At 51.1% G+C, this 20,312-nt stretch overlaps 2 protein-coding genes across 14 annotated transcripts; one reads left to right on the plus strand and one right to left on the minus strand.

Annotated features, from left to right (window-relative positions):
• Positions 1–24: 24 nt before the first annotated feature.
• BSCL2 (BSCL2 lipid droplet biogenesis associated, seipin) lies at positions 25–20,059 on the minus strand. Of its 13 annotated transcripts, none has more exons than XM_055354324.2 (12): positions 19,560–20,059; positions 16,857–17,072; positions 15,063–15,379; positions 12,230–12,311; positions 4,315–4,458; positions 2,415–2,549; positions 2,128–2,225; positions 1,029–1,170; positions 824–890; positions 536–616; positions 361–441; positions 25–270 (listed from the first exon to the last, which is right to left on the minus strand). In XM_055354324.2, the coding sequence occupies exons 2-12, from the start codon at positions 16,941–16,943 to the stop codon at positions 116–118; spliced, it is 1,389 nt and encodes a 462-aa protein (XP_055210299.2). In that variant the 5' UTR covers positions 16,944–17,072; positions 19,560–20,059; the 3' UTR covers positions 25–115. The 13 variants fall into 13 exon arrangements, with proteins under 13 accessions (XP_055210299.2, XP_055210298.2, XP_055210300.2 ...); XM_055354323.2 differs by having other exon boundaries at positions 536–622; positions 19,560–19,891; XM_055354325.2 differs by lacking the exon at positions 19,560–20,059 and adding an exon at positions 19,326–19,471.
• On the plus strand, positions 17,409–18,957 carry GNG3 (G protein subunit gamma 3). The gene is made up of 3 exons (XM_004051365.5): positions 17,409–17,673; positions 18,050–18,149; positions 18,432–18,957. The coding sequence occupies exons 2-3, from the start codon at positions 18,051–18,053 to the stop codon at positions 18,558–18,560; spliced, it is 228 nt and encodes a 75-aa protein (XP_004051413.1). The 5' UTR covers positions 17,409–17,673; position 18,050; the 3' UTR covers positions 18,561–18,957.
• Positions 20,060–20,312: the final 253 nt, after the last annotated feature.

The raw sequence follows: 20,312 nt of genomic DNA on the forward strand, positions 1-20,312 counted from the left end.
TGAACCCATTTCAGAGTCAAGGAAGAAGCTGACACAAAATAGTTTATTGAAGGAAAACGAGGGGAGAGGAGTCAGGTGGGAAAGTGCTGGAATGTGAGGAGTCTGCCCCTTTTCTTCAGGAACTAGAGCAGGTGGGGCGCTGTCGGAGAGCACCCCCAGCAGGTTCAGAGCTGCCCAGAGTCTCTAGGACAAGGGCAGAAGCAGAAGCAGGAGCAGGAGCAGGCAGGTTGGCCTCCGTCAGCAAAGCTGCATCTTCCCAGGAGCCTGAACCTGGGCCAGGAAAGGGAAAAACAAAATCTCAAATGGGATATTAGATTAACCGGGGGCCCCACCCAGGTCATGCTGCAGGATGCCCCTCACCATCACTGGCCTCAGGCTCTAGCTCCTCTTCTCCGCTCAGGGGCTGCTGATCTGGTTTCTCCTCCTCGGACAGCTGACCCTCTGCAGCCAAAAGGGGAACGCAGGGGTCAGACCCAGACACTGAAGGAGAAAGCCAAGGAGTCAGGAAGGAGAGAGTGTGGCGGCTGCGCCATACCTGTCCCTGAGGGATCTTCAGGGCTCTCACCATCCTCTGTAACATCTGATTGCGGAGTTGACTCCTCCTGGCCTTCAGGCCCTGCACCTCCAAAGAGGGAGAGGACAGGTTAGGGTTAGGGTGGCTGTGCCTGGACGACAGTGCCAACCTCACCTTCCTCGCCTTTCCTTTGACCCTTGTCTCAGTCGGTGATACCCTAAGCCTCATACTGGATGAAGCAGGGACTCCTTCTGGCCCAGCCCAGCTCAACCTAGCCCACCTCAACAGCTCCCCAGCCAACACCTTTACCTGGCTGATGAGCAGAGATCCTTCGTTGGACTTCCTTCCGGGAATTGTCTCTTTTTCGGATGTTAACCTGTGGAGGAAAAACTACTGAGCAGCCAGGACTGACCTCCCTCACTAACAATCAGGGCCCTCATGCCCTAATCCCCAACATACCCCTGACCACCCACAAAGATCAAAGGGACAAAAGGGGGTCCTTGCCCCTTTTGACCTGCAAAGAGAAGCGGTGTCGGGGCCAGATGCCCCCCCACACCCACTGCATGTAGCTGAAGAGCACGATGACGCTGAGGAAGGTGAAGTTGCTGGCGACACCTATGAAGGCGCAGGTCATCGGGAAGTTGTATAGCAGGTATCTGAGGCAGGAAGTAGGGACAAGAAGGTAGTAGCAGTTACCAGAGAGCAACAGCCTTCTCATGTCCGAGAAATAATTTCTAGGGCAATTCAAGTGAGTTTGGTTACAGCTGGCTCTGCCACCCCTGCCTCCCACCCACACAGTTCCCAGAACCTGCTATACCAGGTTCTAACAAAGGCCAAGGACCTTGGGAAGTCTCCTGTGGGAGGGCCATAGGCCACAGCCTCAATGTTGTCTGTCTCTCAAGAGTCACCCCAACTCTTGCTAAGCCAACGGTTCAAAACAGTAGCTCTCAATTCTGTCAGCCCATCAGCCTTCCTCGGGGTGCTTTAAAACATTCTGCTCACAGGCCGGACGCGGTGGCTCACGCCTGTAATCCTAGCACTTTGGGAGGCCAAGGTGGACGGATCACAAGGTCAGGAGATTGAGACCATCCTGGCTAACACGGTGAAACCCCATCTCTACCAAAAATACAAAAAAAATTAGCCAGGCGTGGTCGCGGGCGCCTGTAGTCCCAGCCACTCAGGAAGCTGAGGCAGGAGAATGGCGTGAACCCGGGAGGCAGAGCTTGCAGTGAGCCGAGGTTGCACCACTGCACTCCAGCCTAGGCAACAGAGCAAGACCCCCTCTTAAAAAAAAAAAAAAAAAAAAAAATTCTGCTCACTTGGGTGGAGCCCTTAGCCCTGGATTTCTGGGTGGATGGCAGGGCAGAGGGAAGATGAACAGGGATGATGGAGGGTTGGGGGGGCAAAAAACAAAAATTAAAAATTCTGATGCCTAGATAAAAGTTCCCCAGGGAGCTGATAGGCCAATATGTGGCAGCTTTGAGACCCTCTGGCCTATGTGAAACCCAACTCAGCTCTGCTCTGTAAACCCACGACCTCTGCTTGGGACCCTCTTGGTGGAAGGTTAGCCCCCGTGAAGAGTTGCCCAAGGTTCACTCCAGTTGGCCCCTCACCTGAGCCCAGTGAAGTGCGCGTGGATGCGGAGGTAGGCTCCATACAGCTGGATGCGCTTGCTGTGGATCTCAATGATCGCTCCAGTGGTCGGCACGTACTGTGAGGGGGTGGGGTGAAGGCGGCGTCAGGCCAGGGTCCTGCCACTGGCACTCTTACCCGCCTCATCTGAGCCCCACTTCCAGTCTCTCAGTTGTGATGTCTCCTGAGCCTGGAGGCTCCTCAGGTAGAATCCTGGACTAATGGGAGGGGCTATCTCCTAGTCATAAAGCTCGTTCACCTCACTCACCGAGTTCTCTCTATAGTCTGCGTAGAGTTCCACCTCCAGCAGCTGCTTCTGCTCTGCAAAGCCAAATAGCAGGAGGCTAGAGAAGACCAGTGTGTCCAGCATCTGGAGCAGGTCTGAGCGGTAATGCAGCATCACCTGCCGGGGGTGGGAAGCAGAGGCTGGGGACAGGTGCACGCCAGATCCCCATGACCCTACCTACCCCTCAACCACCCGAGTAGTCTATGAAGGTGGCTTCTTCCTCAGGTCCCTGGCTCCCTCACCTTCACTTCCTACCCCTCAGTCTTCATCCAACCATTCCAATTGCTTGAGTACCTCTCTCCCTACTCAACCACACTCTATTATAGAGCAAAGGCCCCTCCTTCCAAGAAACCTTCCTAGATTAAGCCCAACGCTGTCTCTGATCTGCCTTTCCCACCAAGTAGTTCTGTAATCCAGTATGGGATCTAAGTCCCAGCGCACCATCTGAAGCTTTCCCCTCATCATGTAGACATCAGGAATTTGCTTCATGATGAGGTTGTGTTGTTAATTAATGGAAGAATGGAGTCTTAACATTTATTAGGCCAGGTGCGGGGGCTCACACCTGTACTTGCAGCACTTTGGGAGGCTGAGGTGGTTGAATCATTTGAGATCAGGAGTTCGAGACCAGCCTGGTCAACATGGTGAAACCCCACCTCCACTAAAAATACAAAAATTAGCCAGGTGTGGTGGTGAGCACCTGTAGTCCCAGCTACTTGAGAGGCTGAGGCAGGAGAATCGCTTGAACCCAGGAGGTGAAGGTTGCAGTGAGCCGAGATCACGCCACTGCACTCCAGCCTGGGCGACAGAGCAAGATCTCTGTCTCAAAAACAAAAAAACATTAAACAGCCACTATGTGCTAATAGGAATTTTACATTTCCCCATTGAATCCAAACTAGTCTTGCTATGAGGCAGTTACTATTATACCCATTTTATAATACTTTATACCCAAGAAGTTAAGTCAGGTGACCCACAGCTAGCTTGTTTCTGAATGAGGACACAAGCCCATGTCTGTCTGGCTCTAAAGCCTGTTTTCTGAGAGCAGCTCCACTCTTCACACTTAATCCCAAAGCTGGGCGTGCTCATGAGATACCTGGGGTGTTTGGCAAAGGTTTCTGGTTTTGTAAGCTGATTCCTTTCTTTTTTTTTTTTTTTAAGACTAAGTTTCGCTCTTGTTGCCCAGGCTGGAATGCAGTGGCGCGATCTTGGCTCACCACAACCTCTGCCTCCCGGGTTCAAGCAATTCTCCTGCCTCAGCTTCCTGAGTAGCTGGGATTACAAGCATGCACCACCATGCCCAGCTAATTTTGTATTTTTAGTAGAGACGGGATTTCTCCATGTTGGTCAGGCTGGTCTCGAACTCTGGACCTCAGGTGATCTACCCGCCTCGGCCTCCCAAAGTGTTGGGATTACAGGCATGAGCCACTGTGCCCAGCCTTGATTCCCTTCTTTATCCTGATGTGTCTGTGACCTCAAAGCCAAGGGTGTTTTCTCCTGAGGAATCCCTACCCAGACATTCTTTTTTTTTTTTCTTTTTTTTTGAGACGGTCTTGCTCTATTGCCCAGGAGGGAGAATAGTGGTGCAATCTTGGCTCACTGCAGACTCAACCTCCCAGGTTTAAGCGATCCTCCCACCTCAGCCTCTAGAGTAGCTGGGACTACAGCCGTGAGCCACCATGCCCAGCTAATTTTTTAAACTTTTTTTGTAGAGATGGGTTTCGCCATGTGCCCAGGCCAGTCTTGAACTCCTGGGCTCAAGCGATCTGCCTGCCTCGGCCTCCCAAACTGCTGGGATTATAGGCCTGAGCCACCACAGCCGGCCCCCTACCCATTCTGATCCTGCCATCTTCCTCCACACCTTCTCAGACAGGCCACCAACACTTACTGAACGCGAAGAAGTGGAGATGATTCGGCCACCTCTGGTGTAGCAGGAAATGGTGACCAAGAACATGCCCAAATCTTGATTCACAGGGGACTCTGGCAGCTCAAGCTCTAAGGTAACACGATACGGCTGTCCATACATCAGCACCTGCCAAAGGTAGCCCCCATTTCTTTAAAAAAATTTTTTTGTTGAAAATGTACTGTCTCAATTCCACCTCCCTCTTAGCTCCCCCAACGCCCCCAAATACTCAGCCACAACCCTCTTGGGTAGCCTAACGGGCCTTTCAATCTGTCATCCCAAGAAGGTGCTGCCCCCTTCTGGTGGCTAGAGCCTCTCACGTCCAGGTCTTGGGTATCCTGTTGGCTCTCCTGATTATCAGACTGGCTACCCTGTTCCCAGAAAGTCTGTGTCATGTTTCTTTTCCAAAAGTGAACCGTCATGTTGCCAACTGGGCCATCTGTGACTCTGGCCTATGGGCCGGTGAGGCTGTCCCCAGGGCCCAACCTGTCCTCTCTTACATTATTAATTAATCAAGCACTGACAGTGCTCAGTCTCCCCAGCCAGCTCTGGCACAGTCATCCTCGCTCCAGATCATCTTTCTGCCATTCTAGCTCCCTTATCTTGGTTCTGTTGGTAGCACCCCAAGACTCAGAGTAGGAAGGCTTCTTCACAGGGATCACCCTCAAGAGGTTAAAGATTTGCACCAAACATGCCCTAGTTTTTCCTATTTCTATATTCTTCTAGCCCCTTTATTGATTCATATCTGGCAACAAGGCCCTCACACAGTAGTATATAAAAATTACAGGAGTGAGGGTAAAGCTTCTGTTTTTAATTAGAGGTAATGGGTTAAAAAAAAAAAAAAAAAAGGTTAGCCAGGTGCAGTGAGTCATGCCTGTAATCCCAGCACTTTGGGAGGCCGAGGCAGGTGGATCACCTGAGGTCAGGAGTTTGAGACCAGCCTGGCCAACATGGTGAAACCCCGTCTCTATTAAAAATACAAAAATTAGATGGACGTGGTGGCAGGCACCTGTAATCTCAGCCACTCAGGAGGCTGAGGCAGGAGAATCGCTTGAACCCTGGAGGCGGAGATTGCAGTGAGCCGAGAGCGCGCCATTGCACTGCAGCCCGGGCGACAAGAGCAAAACTCTGTCTCAAAAAAAAAAAAAAAAAAAAAAGTTGGAAAATACTGCCCTAGCCCATAGTGAACTACCTCCAAAACGTGGGTTCAGCCTTGGGGGTGCTTTCAGTGTTTATCACTAAGGCAATGGTTGAAACCACTGATACGGGCCTTTTTTTGTACCTTCTTATTGCCAGTCAGAACTATCTGTTGGCCGGGCGCGGTTGGCTCATGCCTGTAATCCCAGCACTTTGGGAGGCTGAGACGAGTGTATCACAAGGTCAGGAGTTCAAGACCAGCGTGGCCAAGATGGTGAAACTCTGTCTCTACTAAAAATACAAAAATTAGCCGGGCGTGGTAGCACGCACCTGTAATCCCAGCTACTCGGAGGCTGAGGCAGAGAACTGCTTGAACCCGGGAGGCAGAGGTTGCAGTGAGCTGAGATCGTGCCACTGTACTCCAGCCTGGGTGACAGAGCAAGATTCTGTCTCAAAACAAACAAACAAACAAAAAACTATCTGTTGAAGAAAATGGATTCCATGAGATTCCTACCCCCTGTAGAGACCAGATGATTAAGCCAGTTGCTTCATAAACGTTGTTTTTTTTTGTTTTTTGTTTTGTGTGTGTGTGTGTGTGTGAAGACAAGGTCTTGCTCTGTCACAGGCTGGAAGGCAGTGGCATGATCATGGCTCACTGTGCCTGGAACTTCTGGGCTCAATCTGTCCTCCTGCCTCTGCTTCCTAAGTACCTGGGACCATAGGGACTATAGGCACATGCAACCAAACCCAACTAAAATTTTTTTTTTTTTTTTTTTGGAGGGACAGGGGTCTTGCTTTGTTGCTCAGCCTATGAATTCTTCCCCTCAACCACTCCCCCAGTCTATTAATTCTTTTCTTTTTTGAGACAGGATCTCGCTCTTATCACAAAGGCTGGAGTGCAGTGGTGTGATCACAGCTCACTGGCAGCCTCAACCTCCTGGGCTCAGTTGATCTTCCTGTCTCAGCCTCCTGAGTAGCTGGAACTACAGGCATGTGCCACCACACCCAGCTAATTTTTTATTTTTTTGTAGAGACGGGGTCTCATTATGCTGCCCAAGCTGGTCTTGAACTGCTGGACTCAAGCAATCCTGCCTTGGCCTCCCAAAGTGCTGGGATTATAGGTGTGAGCCACTGCCCTTGGCCCAAATTCTTTGAAACATTAAAATAGGTAGTTCTCTTAGCCAGGTGTGGTGGTGCATGCCTGCAGTCCCAGCTGCTGAGGAGACTGAGGCAGGAGGATCCCTTGAGCCCAGGAGTTTGAGGCTACAATGAGCTATGATTGGGCCACTGCACTCCAACCAGGGTGACAGAATGAGACCCCAATTCCAAAAAAAAAAAAATTAATCTCCTCCAAAGGGATCCACAGAATTTAATACTAAAACCTTGTGAATAAATCCATGCCAGCCGGGCGCGGTGGCTCATGCCTGTAATCCCAGCACTTTGGGAGGCCGAGGCGGGCAGATCACGAGGTCAGGAGATCGAGACCATCCTGGCTAACACGGTGAAACCCCGTCTCTACTGAAAATACAAAAAAATTAGCTGGGCATGGTGGTGGGCGCCTGTAGTCCCAGCTACTTGGGTGGCTGAGGCAGGAGAATGGCGTGAACCCGGGAGGCGGAGCTTGCAGTGAGCCGAGATCACGTCACTGCACTCCAGCCTGGACGACTCCATCTCGAAAAAAAAAAAAAAATTCCATGCCTTTGTCCACAATTGCCTGGTTGATGGGCAGATTCTCCCCCTTCTCTAACATTCCCATGTAATATTCACCCTTCCTTAAAAGATCCGCTTTGGGCCCGGCACAGTGGCTCATGCCTGTAATCCCAGCACTTTGGGAGGCCGAGGCAGGTAGATCACCAGGACAGGAGTTCCAGACCAGCCTGGTCAACGTGGTGAAACCCCGTCTCTACTAAAAAAAAAAATAGAAAAATTAGCTGGACGTGGTGGCATGCGCCTGTAATCTCAGCTACTCAGGAGGCTGAGGCAAGAGAATCACTTGAAGCCAGGAGGCAGAGGTTGCAGTGAAGCAAGATCACACCAGTGCACTCCAGCCTGGGCAACAGAGAGAGACTCCGTATCAAAAAAAAAAAAAAAAAGATCCGCTTTGAACATCACCATCTCCATGGTCTTAGACTATCCCAGACAACACTGATCTAATTCTTCACGAATGCTTCTGGAATGCAGAATCCACATCCTTTTTTTTTTTTTTTTTTGAGACGGAGTCTCGCTCTGTCGCCCAGGCTGGAGTGCAGTGGCGCGATCTCAGCTCACTGCAAGCTCCGCCTCCCGGGTTCACGCCATTCTCCTGCCTCGGTCTCCTGAGTAGCTAGGACTACAGGCGCCTGCCACCATGCCCACCTAATTTTTTGTATTTTTAGTAGAGACAGGGTTTCACTGTTTTAGCCAGATGGTCTCCATCTCCTGACCTCGTGATCCACCCACCTCGGCCTCCCAAAGTGCTGGGATTACAGGCGTGAGCCACCGTGCCCGGCCTCTTCTTTTTGAGATGGAGTCTTACTCTGTCACCCAGGCTGGAGTACAGTGGCGTGATGTCGGCTCACTGTGACCTCTGCCTCCTGGGTTCAAGTGATTCTCCTGTCTCAGCCTCCCAAGTAGCTGGGACTATAGGCACACGCCACCACGCCTGGCTAATTTTTGCATTTTGAGTAGAGACGGGGTTTCACCATCTTGGTCAGGCTGGTCTTGAACCCTGACCTCAGGTGATCCACCCGCCTCAGCCTCCCAAAGTGCTGGGATTACAGGCATGAGCCACTGTGCCTGGCCAGAATCCTCATCTTACAGTTTACTACTTAAATGCATGCAAACATATGCAATGTATAGTTTTCCATCAACGCTGTGAGCTCATTGAGAGCAGCGACCACATCTACTTCTAGCAAGCCGTTACACAGTGGACAGATTATTTCATTCATTAATTCATTTAAAAATGTTCATTGTCAACAAACAAAACGTTCAACCTCTTCTAATTATCAGGGACATGGGCTGAATTTGCTCTCATCTTCCTTTTATTCCTCCCTCCCTCATGTGACAGCCTCACACCTGATCGTTTGAGGCTCCCTCCCTTCGCTCCCTGCCTTCCCATTATGATCTCTGCAATGGGCCACAAAACTGTATGCACCATTCCAGGTTCTGTGGCTTTCTCATTTCTTCTCAATAAAGTCATTTATTATTATTATTTATTTATTTATTTTGACATGGAGTCTTGCTCTGTTGCCAGGCTGGAGTGCAGTGGCATGATCTCAGCTCACTGCAACCTCCGCCTCCTGGGTTCAAGTGATTCTCCTGCCTCAGCCTCCAGAGTAGCTGGGATTACAGGTGCACACCACCACGCCCAGCTAATTTTTGTATTTTTAGTAGAGATGGGGTGTCAAAACGTTGGCCAGGATGGTCTCGATCTCTTGACCTCATGATCCACCCGCCTCAGCCTCCCAAAGTATTGGGATTACAGGCGTGAGCCACCACGCTTAGCCCCTAATTTTTCTTTAGATGGAGTCTTGCTCTGTAGCCCAGCCTGGAGTGCAGTGGTGCGATCTCGGCTCACTGCAAGCTCTGCCTCCCAGGTTCACGCCTTTCTCCTGCCTCAGCCCCCCAAGTAGCTGGGACTACAGGCCTGCGCCACCACACCTGGCTAATTTTTGTATTTTTAGTAGAGACGGGGTTTCACGATGTTGGTCAGGATGATCTCAAACTCCTGACCATGTGATCTGCCTGCCTTGGCCTCCCAAATTGCTGGGATTACAGGCGTGAGCCACTGTGCCCAGTCAAGTCATTTATTATTTTTTAACCATAGAAGCAAACTGAATAAATGTCTTTATAGAAGATTCTAGGCCAGGCATGGTGGCTCATACCTGTAATCCCAGCAGTTTGGAAGGACCAGGTGGGAGGACTGCCTGAGCCCAGGAGTTTGAGACCAGCCTGGGCAACACAGCAAGATCCTATCTGTTTTTTTTTTTTTTTTGAGACTGAGTCTCGCTCTGTTACTCAGGCTGGAGTGCAATGGAGCAATCTCGGCTCATTGCAACCTCCACCTCCAGGGTTCAAGCAATTCTTGTGCCTCAGCCTCCAAAATAGCTGGGACTATAGGTTTGTGCCACCACACCTGGCTAATTTTTGTATTTTTAGTAGAGACGGGGTTTGACTGTGTTGGCCAGGCTGGTCACGAACTCCTGACCTCAGGTGACCCACCTGCCTCCTCAGCCTCCCAAAGTGCTGAGATTACAGGCGTGAGCCACCACACCCGGTTATAATCCTAACACTGTGGGAGGCTGAGTCGGGAGGACCACTTGAGCCTAGTAGTTTGAGACAAGCCTAGGCAACATAGTAAGATCTTGTCTCTACTAAAAATTAAAAAAAAAAAAAAAAAAAAGTCAGCTGGGCATGGTGGCACACACCTGTAGTCCCAGCTACTTGGGAGATCACTTGAACCTGGGAGGTCAAGGCTGCAGTGAGCCGTGATCGTATCACTGCACTCCAGGCTGGGCGGCAGGGCAAAACCTTGTCTCAAAAAATAAAATAAAATAGAACCCCAGACTCTATAGGTTATACTCCTCCATTCAAAAGTGTGACATTCTATCATTACATCAGTTTCCTCCAAAGTACCACTTTTGAAAAATAACTTCAGGCTGGACATGGTGGCTCATGTCTGTAATCCCAGCACTTCAAGAGGCTGAGGTGGGCAGATCACCTGAGATCATGAGTTCAAGACCAGCCTGGCCAACATGATGAAACCCCGTCTCTATTAAAAATACAAAAATCAGCTAGGTATGGTGGCATACACCTGTAACCCCAGCTACTTGGGAGGCTGAGGCAGGAGAATCGATTGAACCCAGGGGGCAGAGGTTGCAGCGAGCCGAGATCGTGCCATTGCACTGTAGCCTGGGCGACAGGAAAGAAACTCCGTCTCAAATAAATAAATAAATAAATAAATAAAACTTCAGGCTGGGTGTGGTTGCTCACGCATGTAATCCCAGCACTTTTGGAGGCCGATGTGGGTGGATCACCTGAGGTCAGGAGTTTTAGACCAGCCTGACCAACATGGTGAAACCCTGTCTCTGCTAAAAATACAAAAGTTAGCCGGGTGTGGTGGTGGGCACCTGTAATCCCAGGTACTCAGGAGGCTGAGGTGGGAGAATCGCTTGATCCCAGGAGTTGGAGGTTGCAATGAAGTGAGATCGCGCCACTGCACTCCAGTCTTGGTGACAGAGCAAGCCTCTGTCTCAAAAAAAAAAAAAAAAAAAAAAAAAAAAGAACCTATCCTTTATGAGAGCCTCCTCTAGCTTGCCTACTATAGAGGGCCCAGTCCCCATATGCATTTCTCAGGGTTCCCAGGTTTGTTGACATCACACTGGCATCTGGCCAGTCCTCTGGCACAGTACCCTTTGTAATGACACGATGCATATATTTGACAACAGTTTCATAATGTTATATAAATGCTTTCAAAACTCTTGGGTAGATGCCCATCTTATTCCAATGTAATAGCTGATTTGTTCATTTAGGTCTAAAACATTGCTTACTTCACCTAGCAGATATCGCTCACTTTACCTAGCAGATAAATAGATCATACTTCACCTGATACAGATGCTCCTCAGTTTATGATGGGGTTACATTCCGATAAACCCATCTAAGTTGAAACTATGACAAGCTGAAAACGCATTTAGTACACCTAACCTAAAGAACATCATAGCTTACTTAGCCTAGCCTACCTTAAACATGCTCAGAACACTTATGTTAGCCTACCTATAGTTGATTACAATCATCTAACACAAAGCCTATACTTATAATAAAGTAGTGAATATCCCATGTGATTTATTGAATGCTGTACTGAACGTGAAAAACAGGCTGGGCGCGGTGGCTGACGCCTATAATCCCAGCACTTTGGGAGGCCGAGGAGGGCAGATCACAAGGTCAAGAGATCCAGACCATCCTGGCCAACATGGTGAAATCCCATCCCTACTAAAAATACAAAAGAATTAGCTGGGCGTGGTGGCACGCTCCTGTAGTGCCAGCCTCTTGGGAGGCTGAGGCAGGAGAATCACTTGAGCCCAGAAGGTGGAGGTTGCAGTGAGCTCAGATCGCGCCACTGCACTCCAGCCTGGCGACAGAGTGAGACTGTCTGGGAAAAAAAAAAAAAAAAAAGAAAGAGAGTAAAAAACAGAATGGTTGTATAGGTACCTGAAGTACAGTGTCTACGGAATGTATGTCGCTTTTATATCACAGTAAGTTGAAGAATTCTTAAGTTGAATTATCGTAAGTCAGGGACTATGTTGAGAAAGAACATTTCTAACACCTGCTGCAGAAAGATCCATCAATACACACAATTAATTTTAATTTCTTTTCCTTCAAAGCCTTCCTCTTAGTCTCCTGTGTTTTTTTTTAAGACAGAGTTTCATTCTTGTTGCCCAGGCTGGCGTGATCTCGGCTCACCAAAACCTCCTCCTCCTGGATTCAAGTGATTCTCCTGCCTTAGCCTCCCAAGTAGCTGGGATTACAGGCATGCACCACCACGCCCAGCTAATTTTGAATTTTTAGTAGAGATGGGGTTTCTCCGCGTTGGTCAGGCTGGTCTCGAACTCCCAACCTCAGGTGATCTGCCCACCTCAGCCTCCCAAAGTACTAGGATTACAGGCGTGAGTCACCGTGCCCGGCCAGTCTCTTATTACTCAATTCCTTCTCTCTAGGCCTTTCTCAAGTCTTCCTATTTTGAGTCATCAAAGCTCTAATGAAACCTCTCTCTAGTTCCCATACTCACCCGATCACGTCCACCCTTAGTCAGCGAGACATTGGCAACAGGGAAGGAGCAGAGTGAGGTGGTGGAGGAATCACAGTCGGTCCTAAATGAGAATGGAGGAGGATACTCTGCTAAGTTAGTCTTACTAGTCCATCCATACACATTCTTCGCCCCCTAGGGCTCCCTCTTGCCCTCCTCCCTTCTCTCAGAACAGGCACCCTTCTCTCTGTTACAAAGATGGAGAACAAATGTGGCCAGGAGATTCAAGATACCAGAAGGATTATTTCATTCTCTTCCTATGACTTCAATGTATGTCCTCTTATTAGAGCAGATGTTCTTAGATGGGAATCTACAGATACTTAAATAGTTGCATACTTCAGTGTTTCTAAAGACTTAAGGAGCTTGATAAAAATGTAAATTCCAGGCCAAGCAGTGGCGGCTCACGCCTGTAATCCCAGCACTTTTGGAGGCCGAGGAGGGCGGATCACCTGAGGTCAGGAGTTTAAGACCAGCCTGACCAACATGGAGACACCCCATCTCTACTAAAAATACAAAATTAGCGGGGCGTGGTGGCGCATGCCTGTAATCCCACCTACTCGGGACGCTGAGGCAGAAGAATCGCCTGAACCTGGGAGGCAGAGGTTGTGGTGAGCCAAGATCACGCCACTGCACTCCAGCCTGGGCAACAAGAGCAAAACTCCATCTCAAAAAAAAAAAAAAGTAAATTCCAGGGTCCCACCCCCAAGAGATTCTGATTTGGTAGCTCTGGTCTGGGTCCTAGTTTGAGAAAACGCCTCCAAAAGGATCTACAGATGGTTATTAAGAAGCTCATGAACCCCTCCAATTGTAGGCAAATTTGCATGTGGGGGTGTGGGCGCAGCATATGCCTGGGCATGTATATACGTTTTTTTTTTTTTTTTTGAGATGGAGTCTTGCTCTGTCGCCCAGGCTGGAGTGCAGTGGCACGATCTCGGCTCACTGCAAGCTCCGCCTCCCAGGTTCACGCCATTTCTCCTGCCTCAGCCTCTCAAGTAGCTGGGACAACAGGCACCTGCCACCACCCCCGGCTAATTTTTTTATTTTTAGTAGAGACAGGGTTTCACGGTGTTAGCCAGGATAGTCTCAATCTCCTGACCTTGTGATCCGCCTGCCTCGGCCTCCCAAAGTGCTGGGATTACAGGTGTGAGCCACCGCGCCCGGCCGTATATATGTTTTTATGGCAGGAAGGGCCATAAGATCCATTTCCTAAAAGTTTAAGAAGCTCTGCTTTAGAAACTATAGCTCTGGACCAGGGACTTAAGGGAAAAAATGACTTTAAACCATTGATTATAACGCCCTTCTCTGCATCTGTTGATAGGTCCTACAACCACTGTTAAGAAAAGAGAACTAGGCCAGGCGCAGTGGCTCATGCTTGTAATCCCAGCACTTTGGGAGGCCAAGGGGGTGGATCACGAGGTCAGGAGTTCGAGATCAGCCTGGCCAACATAGTGAAACCCCATCTCTACTAAAAATACAAAAAAAAATTAGCCAGGTGTGGTGGCAGGCACCTGTAATCCCAGTTACTTGGGAGGCTGAGGCAAGGCAGGAGAATGGCTTGAATCTGGAGGCAGAGGTTGCAGTGAGCTGAGATTGCACCACTGCACTCCAGCCCAGGCAACAGCATGAGACTTGTCTCAAAAAGAAAAAAAAAAAAAAGAAGAAGAAGAGAGACCTTGGTGGGGCACAGTGGCTCACGTCTGTAATCCCAGCACTTTGGGAGGCCAAGGTGGATGGATCACCTGCATTCAGGAGTTCAAGACCAGCCTAGCCAACATGGTGAAACCCCATCTCCCCAGCACTTTGGGAGGCCAAGACGGGTGGATCACAAGGTCAGGAGATTGAGACCATCCTGGCTAACAAGGTGAAACCCCGTCTCTACTAAAAAAAAAAAAAAAAAAAAAAAAAAAATTAGCTGGGTATGGTGGCAGGTGCCTGTAGTACCAGCTACTCAGGAGGCTGAGGCAGGACAATGGCGTGAGCCCAGGAGGCGGAGCTTGCAGTGAGCCGACATGGCACCACTGCACTCCAGCCTGGGCGACAGAGCGAGACTCCATCTCAAAAACAAAAACAATAACAAAACAAGAAAAACCCATCTCTACTAAAAATACAAAAATTAGCCAGATGTGGTGGCACACACCTGTAATCCCAGCTACTTGGGAGGTTGAGGCACGAGAATCGCTTGAACCTGGGAGGCAGAGGTTGCAGTGAGCAGACACTGCACCACTGCACTCCAGCCTGGGCAACAGAGAGAGACTCCACCTCAAAAAAGAGAGAATTTGGCACTTGGCAGGGTTTGTAAAATGAGAAGGAACCTAAGGGGCCAGTCAAGACGCAAGACTCTCTGGGAAGCAAGTTTATGCGCCTACTCATCTTATGTTTCCATAATCTCTATTGTGTAGCCGACTTTCAGGGACTGAGAGGCAGTAATGTAAAAAGCAAACTGCTGCTTTCCTAATAGCTCCTCTACTGAAAGCCAGGTTGGTTCTGCACTAAAGGGTTGAGTTGGCTCAAAATTCTACATTGGCCGTGAGAGAGGGGTGATCCAACCAAAATAGAATTGATCCTCATAATGATAGAAGTGGATATTTTTCCTTTTTTTTTTTTTTTTTAACCAGAATTCAGTAATCAGAGGTAGAACTAGAACCCTAGCCCTGGCAACCCAAATCTAGCCTTGGGCTGTGAAAGTTGAGAGGCCCTGGAAGCACACCTGGCTCCAGTTTTCCTTATCTGTAAATGAGGGGATTGAACTGAATGAACTCCAAGGGCCTTACAATTCCCATAGGAGTCCTCTATTTTGATAGAAGGCCCCTCTCACCTGTAGTAGAAATGCACAGGGCTGAGGTGGCTGACTGTCGGCATGTAGGAATAGTAGAAGGAGCCATAGAGGAAGACAGACACCCAGAGCAAGAGGAGGATGGTGCAAAAGAGCACCCCAAACTGCAGCAGCAGCCTGCGGGCACGGCCTGCCAAGACTTGGCCCACCTCCTGGGCCCACAGTAAGGCAGGTACTGGAGGGTCGTTGACCATGGCCGGGAGAGCAGGGTGTCTGGCCCCAGGTTCAGGCCTTGCGTTCCTAGCTGCTCTGCCACCTGGACGCCACCCCTGGCCATGGGATGCAGCAGCTGGTGGTTCCTGGAAAGAGAGAGTGAGGGAAAAGACTGACTCCTTTCCCCAGGGAGGTGGGGACAAAACAGCTTACTGGACTGGGTTTGAGGAACGAGAGATAGCAGGATAGCAAAGTCATTGTTTCATATATATGGCCTTTCTCCAAATGATTGTGCCACTCTGCCAATTACCCCTTCCCTTTCCTCCACTGTGTTCCCTCCCGCCCAGTGCTAGATCTCCTCAGTGGAATTCCTTCTCCAGTCATTTGATGCTGGGACAAACCACCTTGATTCTCATTCACAGCTATATAACAAAGAATAAGCACCTTACGATTCTTAGAAAGAGCTTTACACACACGGTGATACTGAATCCACACTGCTAGGCAGCTGCAAGGAGAGAATGTGCGACTTGCCTAAGGTCGCACGGCCTGACTCGAAACCAGTAGCCTAAGAGTAGCCACAATTGCTTCCCGAGTTTCTCCTCTCCGCCTCGAGCTGAGCTCGCTCCCCGACACGGCTACACCCCACGCCAGGCGGAGCGCCCTGCAGCCAACCGCCGCTTCCCGCCAGTCCCCTCTGGCTCGGGGGTGGGCAAAGCGCCCGGAGCCCCTACCTAATCGTGCAACCATGGAAACCAGCCCGCCGGCTGCCACAGGGCTGCCGACTCACCAGCCTTGCGCGCTGCCAGGGTAACCGTGAGACGGGACTTCCGGCTCCCGGGGAAGTCCCGCCCCTCTCCGCCGGCCGCTTTTGTAGCCGTGGGAGGCGGGGCTTCGGCCCAGGGCGGGGTCCAGCGCGGCGGGGCGGAGCCTTCCCGAGCTCCGAGGTCGCTGTCTCCTTGCGCTCGCCACTGGCTCTCTCTGCGGCAGGTTTCCCTCCGGTTACCGTGACCAAAGGGGAAAGACGCCTGCCTCCCTGCAGGCCCCAAGATGTGCCCCAGGGGATGCGCTGACTGCAGCCTCCGCTCGGCTTTCCCTTGAGACTGCAATCACAGCCCTCCGTGCACACCTTCACCACAGGCCATTTCACCCGCGAAGCGGGCGAGTGAGGCGGTCATCCAGCTGGCGCTGATTTTTATCGCCCACAGCTCCTAGGACCTGTAGGCATCTAAGGCGGGGGCATTCGCCTAGAGCGTGTTGCAGTTTGCGGCAACCTGGGCCTCTTGCGTTGTTGCGCAGGCAGATTAGTGCCCTGTTCCCAGCGTGGTAGCATTGTGGACCTCCTCTGACCCTAACTGGATACACTCTCCCTCAGAGTCCCCACAGCACATTATCTAGACTAGCTTTTGGCAGTCTTCTATTTTGTAGACGTCTAATCACCCCAGATAAAGTCCTTCAGAGGGCAAGGCCAGTGTTGTGTACATCTTTGCACACTGCTGCGGGCGTGGGAAGTAATCTATTCAAAATGAATGAAATTCTTAAAACCAATCCATCCCCCCGCCCCCTTCACGCCAGCCCACCTATTTCCAGTATATTTCTGCTGACTGTCCCCACAAGGGCCCCTACCTCCTCTTTGTCCGGTCCTTTGATCTGGTCTCCGCACACCTCTTTTTCCCCAGCTTCCTCCTTTTGGTCTACCTTTTCTGTAGACATCTTCCTGACGAGCCTCTGTTGACTCTGGATCTTCCACTGAGTCACTTGTGGCTAAAACGTGAAGTGGCGATCCAGACGCTGATACCTGTGGCGCATCACATTTTCCTGGATATGGAAAATGGAGGGTCCCTGGGAGAGAAACGAAGATTCAGGTGCTAAGTGCTGTGTCAGGGTAGAGGGAGGAAAGGAGGAGGGGGGCGACTGCCCAGCTGATGTCAGATTTTCAAATGAGCAGGGTCCCCCGCAGCCAGTACAGACTCCACTGCAGGGGCCGTCATAGGCCTAGACCACCCCATTTGAGAGGGGGAGTCGGCCTTGGCCTCAGCTCTGTTGGGGAGGTCTCTAGCCCAGAGTCAGGATGCCTGCAATGGGGGAGGGGCAGGCAGTGAACCAGCGACAGTGAGGGTGTGCGCAGGGATGCAGGCAGCTAGGCTCCCCCACTGGCCAGGCAGTTGGTATGCTCCAGGATCTGAGCAGCTCCTTCTAGCATCCTTCATCCTTCAGGTACCAGCCATCCAGACAGTGCTTGAGCTGCAGAAACTGAGACCAGCCCTCGACAGACCTCTGGCCTGGCCCTCCCCAGGGTCCTCCTTTCCTATAGTCACTGCTTCTGCATCAGATAGTTTCAGCTGCAACTCCCTACTGGGTGGGGCACCCATTTCAGGCAGAAGGTTTTGGTACCCTCCACTGACCCTACACCCAGGGCTGCTACTGCCGCTTGTGGCTTCAGGTAAGTAATGGCCTGTTTTTCTCCTGTTGGGGCTCACTGGAGCAGATAGGGGTGATGTGCCCTCCTCATCAGGGTTGGTTGAGGTCTTCAGAGCTGGGAACACACATGGTTTGAAGGGCTGAAAAGCCTTAAATCATTTGTGTAAGGTTTAATGATCTGTGGCCCAGGCCATGAGGGAGTTTGGGGAGCACCTCATCCCACCCTATTTTTTTCCATGAGGAATACAGGGATGAGACAGTCCCCTGGAGGAGGAGGAGGAGGATAGGGGAACAAAATATTGGGGTATGACCACAGCCTTGTAAAGGTTGGTGTGGAGTGAGCATGGAGGGGGGCCTCCAGCTGAGACTGTGCCCTGAGAGGTCCCTCTTTTTTCCAGGATGAAAGGTGAGACCCCGGTGAACAGCACTATGAGTATTGGGCAAGCACGCAAGATGGTGGAACAGCTTAAGATTGAAGCCAGCTTGTGTCGGATAAAGGTAGGTGGGACCCTGGCTGGCTCCCATTAGTTGGCCAGGCTGTGCTGTGCTGCAGGTTCCCAAAGCTCAAGATAAGAGATGCGTTCTTTCCTTCACTCCCTGAGGTCAGGGGAGGAGTCTGGGGCTCTGTAGAGAGAGCTGTCCCCAGGCCTCTGTGGGGGATGAGGGAGAAGACAGTCGTAAGGAGCCCTGGAGATGGCAAAAGAGAACCCATTTGGGGAGGGAGGCTGCAGTCCCCTTCAGAGGTCCTGGCTAACAATACCCCTCCTGGCTGTGTCCCAGGTGTCCAAGGCAGCAGCAGACCTGATGACTTACTGTGATGCCCACGCCTGTGAGGATCCCCTCATCACCCCTGTGCCCACTTCGGAGAACCCCTTCCGGGAGAAGAAGTTCTTCTGTGCTCTCCTCTGAGCTCCCTTGTCCCTTCTCACAACTCCTCCCTTTTCCCTCTCCTGGGCCCTTCCTTAGGTCAGTAATTGTCGTGAGCCCCTGAGGCTCCTTGCATCCCATCCCTAACCCTTGCCTGAGCATGTGAGGTTATCTGAAGCACAAGGCCCACCCTCACCTATCTGTCGACCCCATTTCCTACCACCTTTGTGGCCGACCCCAAGCACCCCAGAGATATGAGGCACCCTTTGCTCCACCCACAGCAGGGCCCCGTCAGACTCTGCCAGCGCGTCCTGCCCGCTTCCCTCGGTGACCTGCTCAGACAATGGAGAGAGGGATGGGCCAGGTTCTTGCTCTCAGTCTCACCTGGAGCTACTGGGAGGGTAAAGCCATTTGAAGAATAAAGTCATCCAGAGCCTCAGGACAGCTCCTGTGTTAGAATTCTTGGGGGGAGAGGATCATCAAGCAATAGATCTGCCATACCCAGGGAACAGGGCCAATCAATGCAGGCTAGACATCGTCAAGGATCGGAGATCAGCGGGGTCGGGGGATGGCGGGCGCGAGAGAGCGTCCACAGTGTAAGAATTAAGTACAAAAGACGCTCAAGAGGCTGCGAAGAGCAAACACACACACACAGAAACGTGCAACGAAGCCAAGTTAAAAGGTAAACAGGCCGAAGAGGGGGGATTTAGGGGAGGGTGCGGGAGTGCAGTCGTACAGCACATGAACTCTTAGGAGGGTAGGGGCGGAGCTTGGCTTCAGTTACCGCGACTGGAGCCGATTTTATACCTAAGATGGCTGCGCCCACAGCCGCTCCCATTCCAAGATGGCCGTACCAACATGGCAGCCCCCACGTCACCGAGTTTACCGTACAGGGCTTCTCTTAAAATGGCGCCCCCCAGGCAACCGGCGTTCTCAATATGGTCCCTTCCGCCCTCTTCTGGTCTCAAAATGGCTGCCCCTGCCCTAACCAAGCCGGGGCCCGCGCCCTGCAACCCCGAAATCTGGATTTCGGTGTCCTACCGATTGAGTCGAAGGCACACGGGCGGCCATAACGAAGAATCACTAAACAAGGGGACCCCGGGAAGCACAGCGTGGCCGACGCTGGTCGCGTGGATCTTGCGAGGGAATCTAGGTTTCTACATTTTGCCAAGAAAGGAGAGGCTCCCTTTGGAGCGGAAATATTAGCGGCAGGGGGTTAACCCCCGGCGCTGTCCGTCTCGGTGCACCGCTCCTCAGTTGCTTCCTGGTCTTCCCAGGAGCTGGATAAGCCTGAAGTTGCTCAGTTTGGGTTTCCTAGTAGAACTGGGGCTTGTTTTTGCTTTCATTTTCCCCTCAGGCCGATTCAGCCACAGCAGCCAGAAAGCAGTGGCCGCACCCCTAATGTGCCTTGCAGGAGTCCAGCATGCTGTCTAGGCAGGGACCAAACTTAAGGCTTAACATGTCATGGTCACCTCCAGGACTCAAACATGGCGGAGGTTTACTAACACCAGAATGCCTCCTAGAATCTTTTCCTTCCAAGGGTGCACAGAGGCGAGATGGGACCAGGGACAAGACAAAGAACGTAACAATCCCAGTATGTGTGCTCCTGCTAGAGGTCCCCTAAACTCAGGGACGCATCCTCCCCAGGAAAAGCCTAGGCTGGCTCCTGTTTTGTGCCTGGATATACTTCGGGAAGGGAGGCTGCTTTGAAATAGTAGGGACAGCTCATTACCTCCAGCTTCCAGGTATCTTTGCACAGAAGACAGCAAAGTGGAGAAAGGAAACCAAAGGAAG

Source organism: Gorilla gorilla, chromosome 9 (assembly GCF_029281585.2).
Source record: "Gorilla gorilla gorilla isolate KB3781 chromosome 9, NHGRI_mGorGor1-v2.1_pri, whole genome shotgun sequence".
In the NCBI taxonomy this organism is placed as follows: Eukaryota; Metazoa; Chordata; class Mammalia; order Primates; family Hominidae; genus Gorilla; species Gorilla gorilla.

Excerpts from the sequence above, each read along its gene's own strand:
- BSCL2 (XM_055354323.2), bottom strand. The coding sequence starts at position 16,943 with ATGTCTACAGAAAAGGTAGACCAAAAGGAGGAAGCTGGGGAAAAAGAG. Across the intron at positions 12,312-15,062 it reads CCTGTGCATTTCTACTACAG|GACCGACTGTGATTCCTCCA; the intron begins GTGAGAGGGGCC and ends ATTCTCATTTAG. Across the intron at positions 891-1,028 it reads GACACCGCTTCTCTTTGCAG|GTTAACATCCGAAAAAGAGA; the intron begins GTCAAAAGGGGC and ends TTTCCTCCACAG.
- GNG3 (XM_004051365.5), top strand. The coding sequence starts at position 18,051 with ATGAAAGGTGAGACCCCGGTGAACAGCACTATGAGTATTGGGCAAGCA. Across the intron at positions 18,150-18,431 it reads CCAGCTTGTGTCGGATAAAG|GTGTCCAAGGCAGCAGCAGA; the intron begins GTAGGTGGGACC and ends GCTGTGTCCCAG.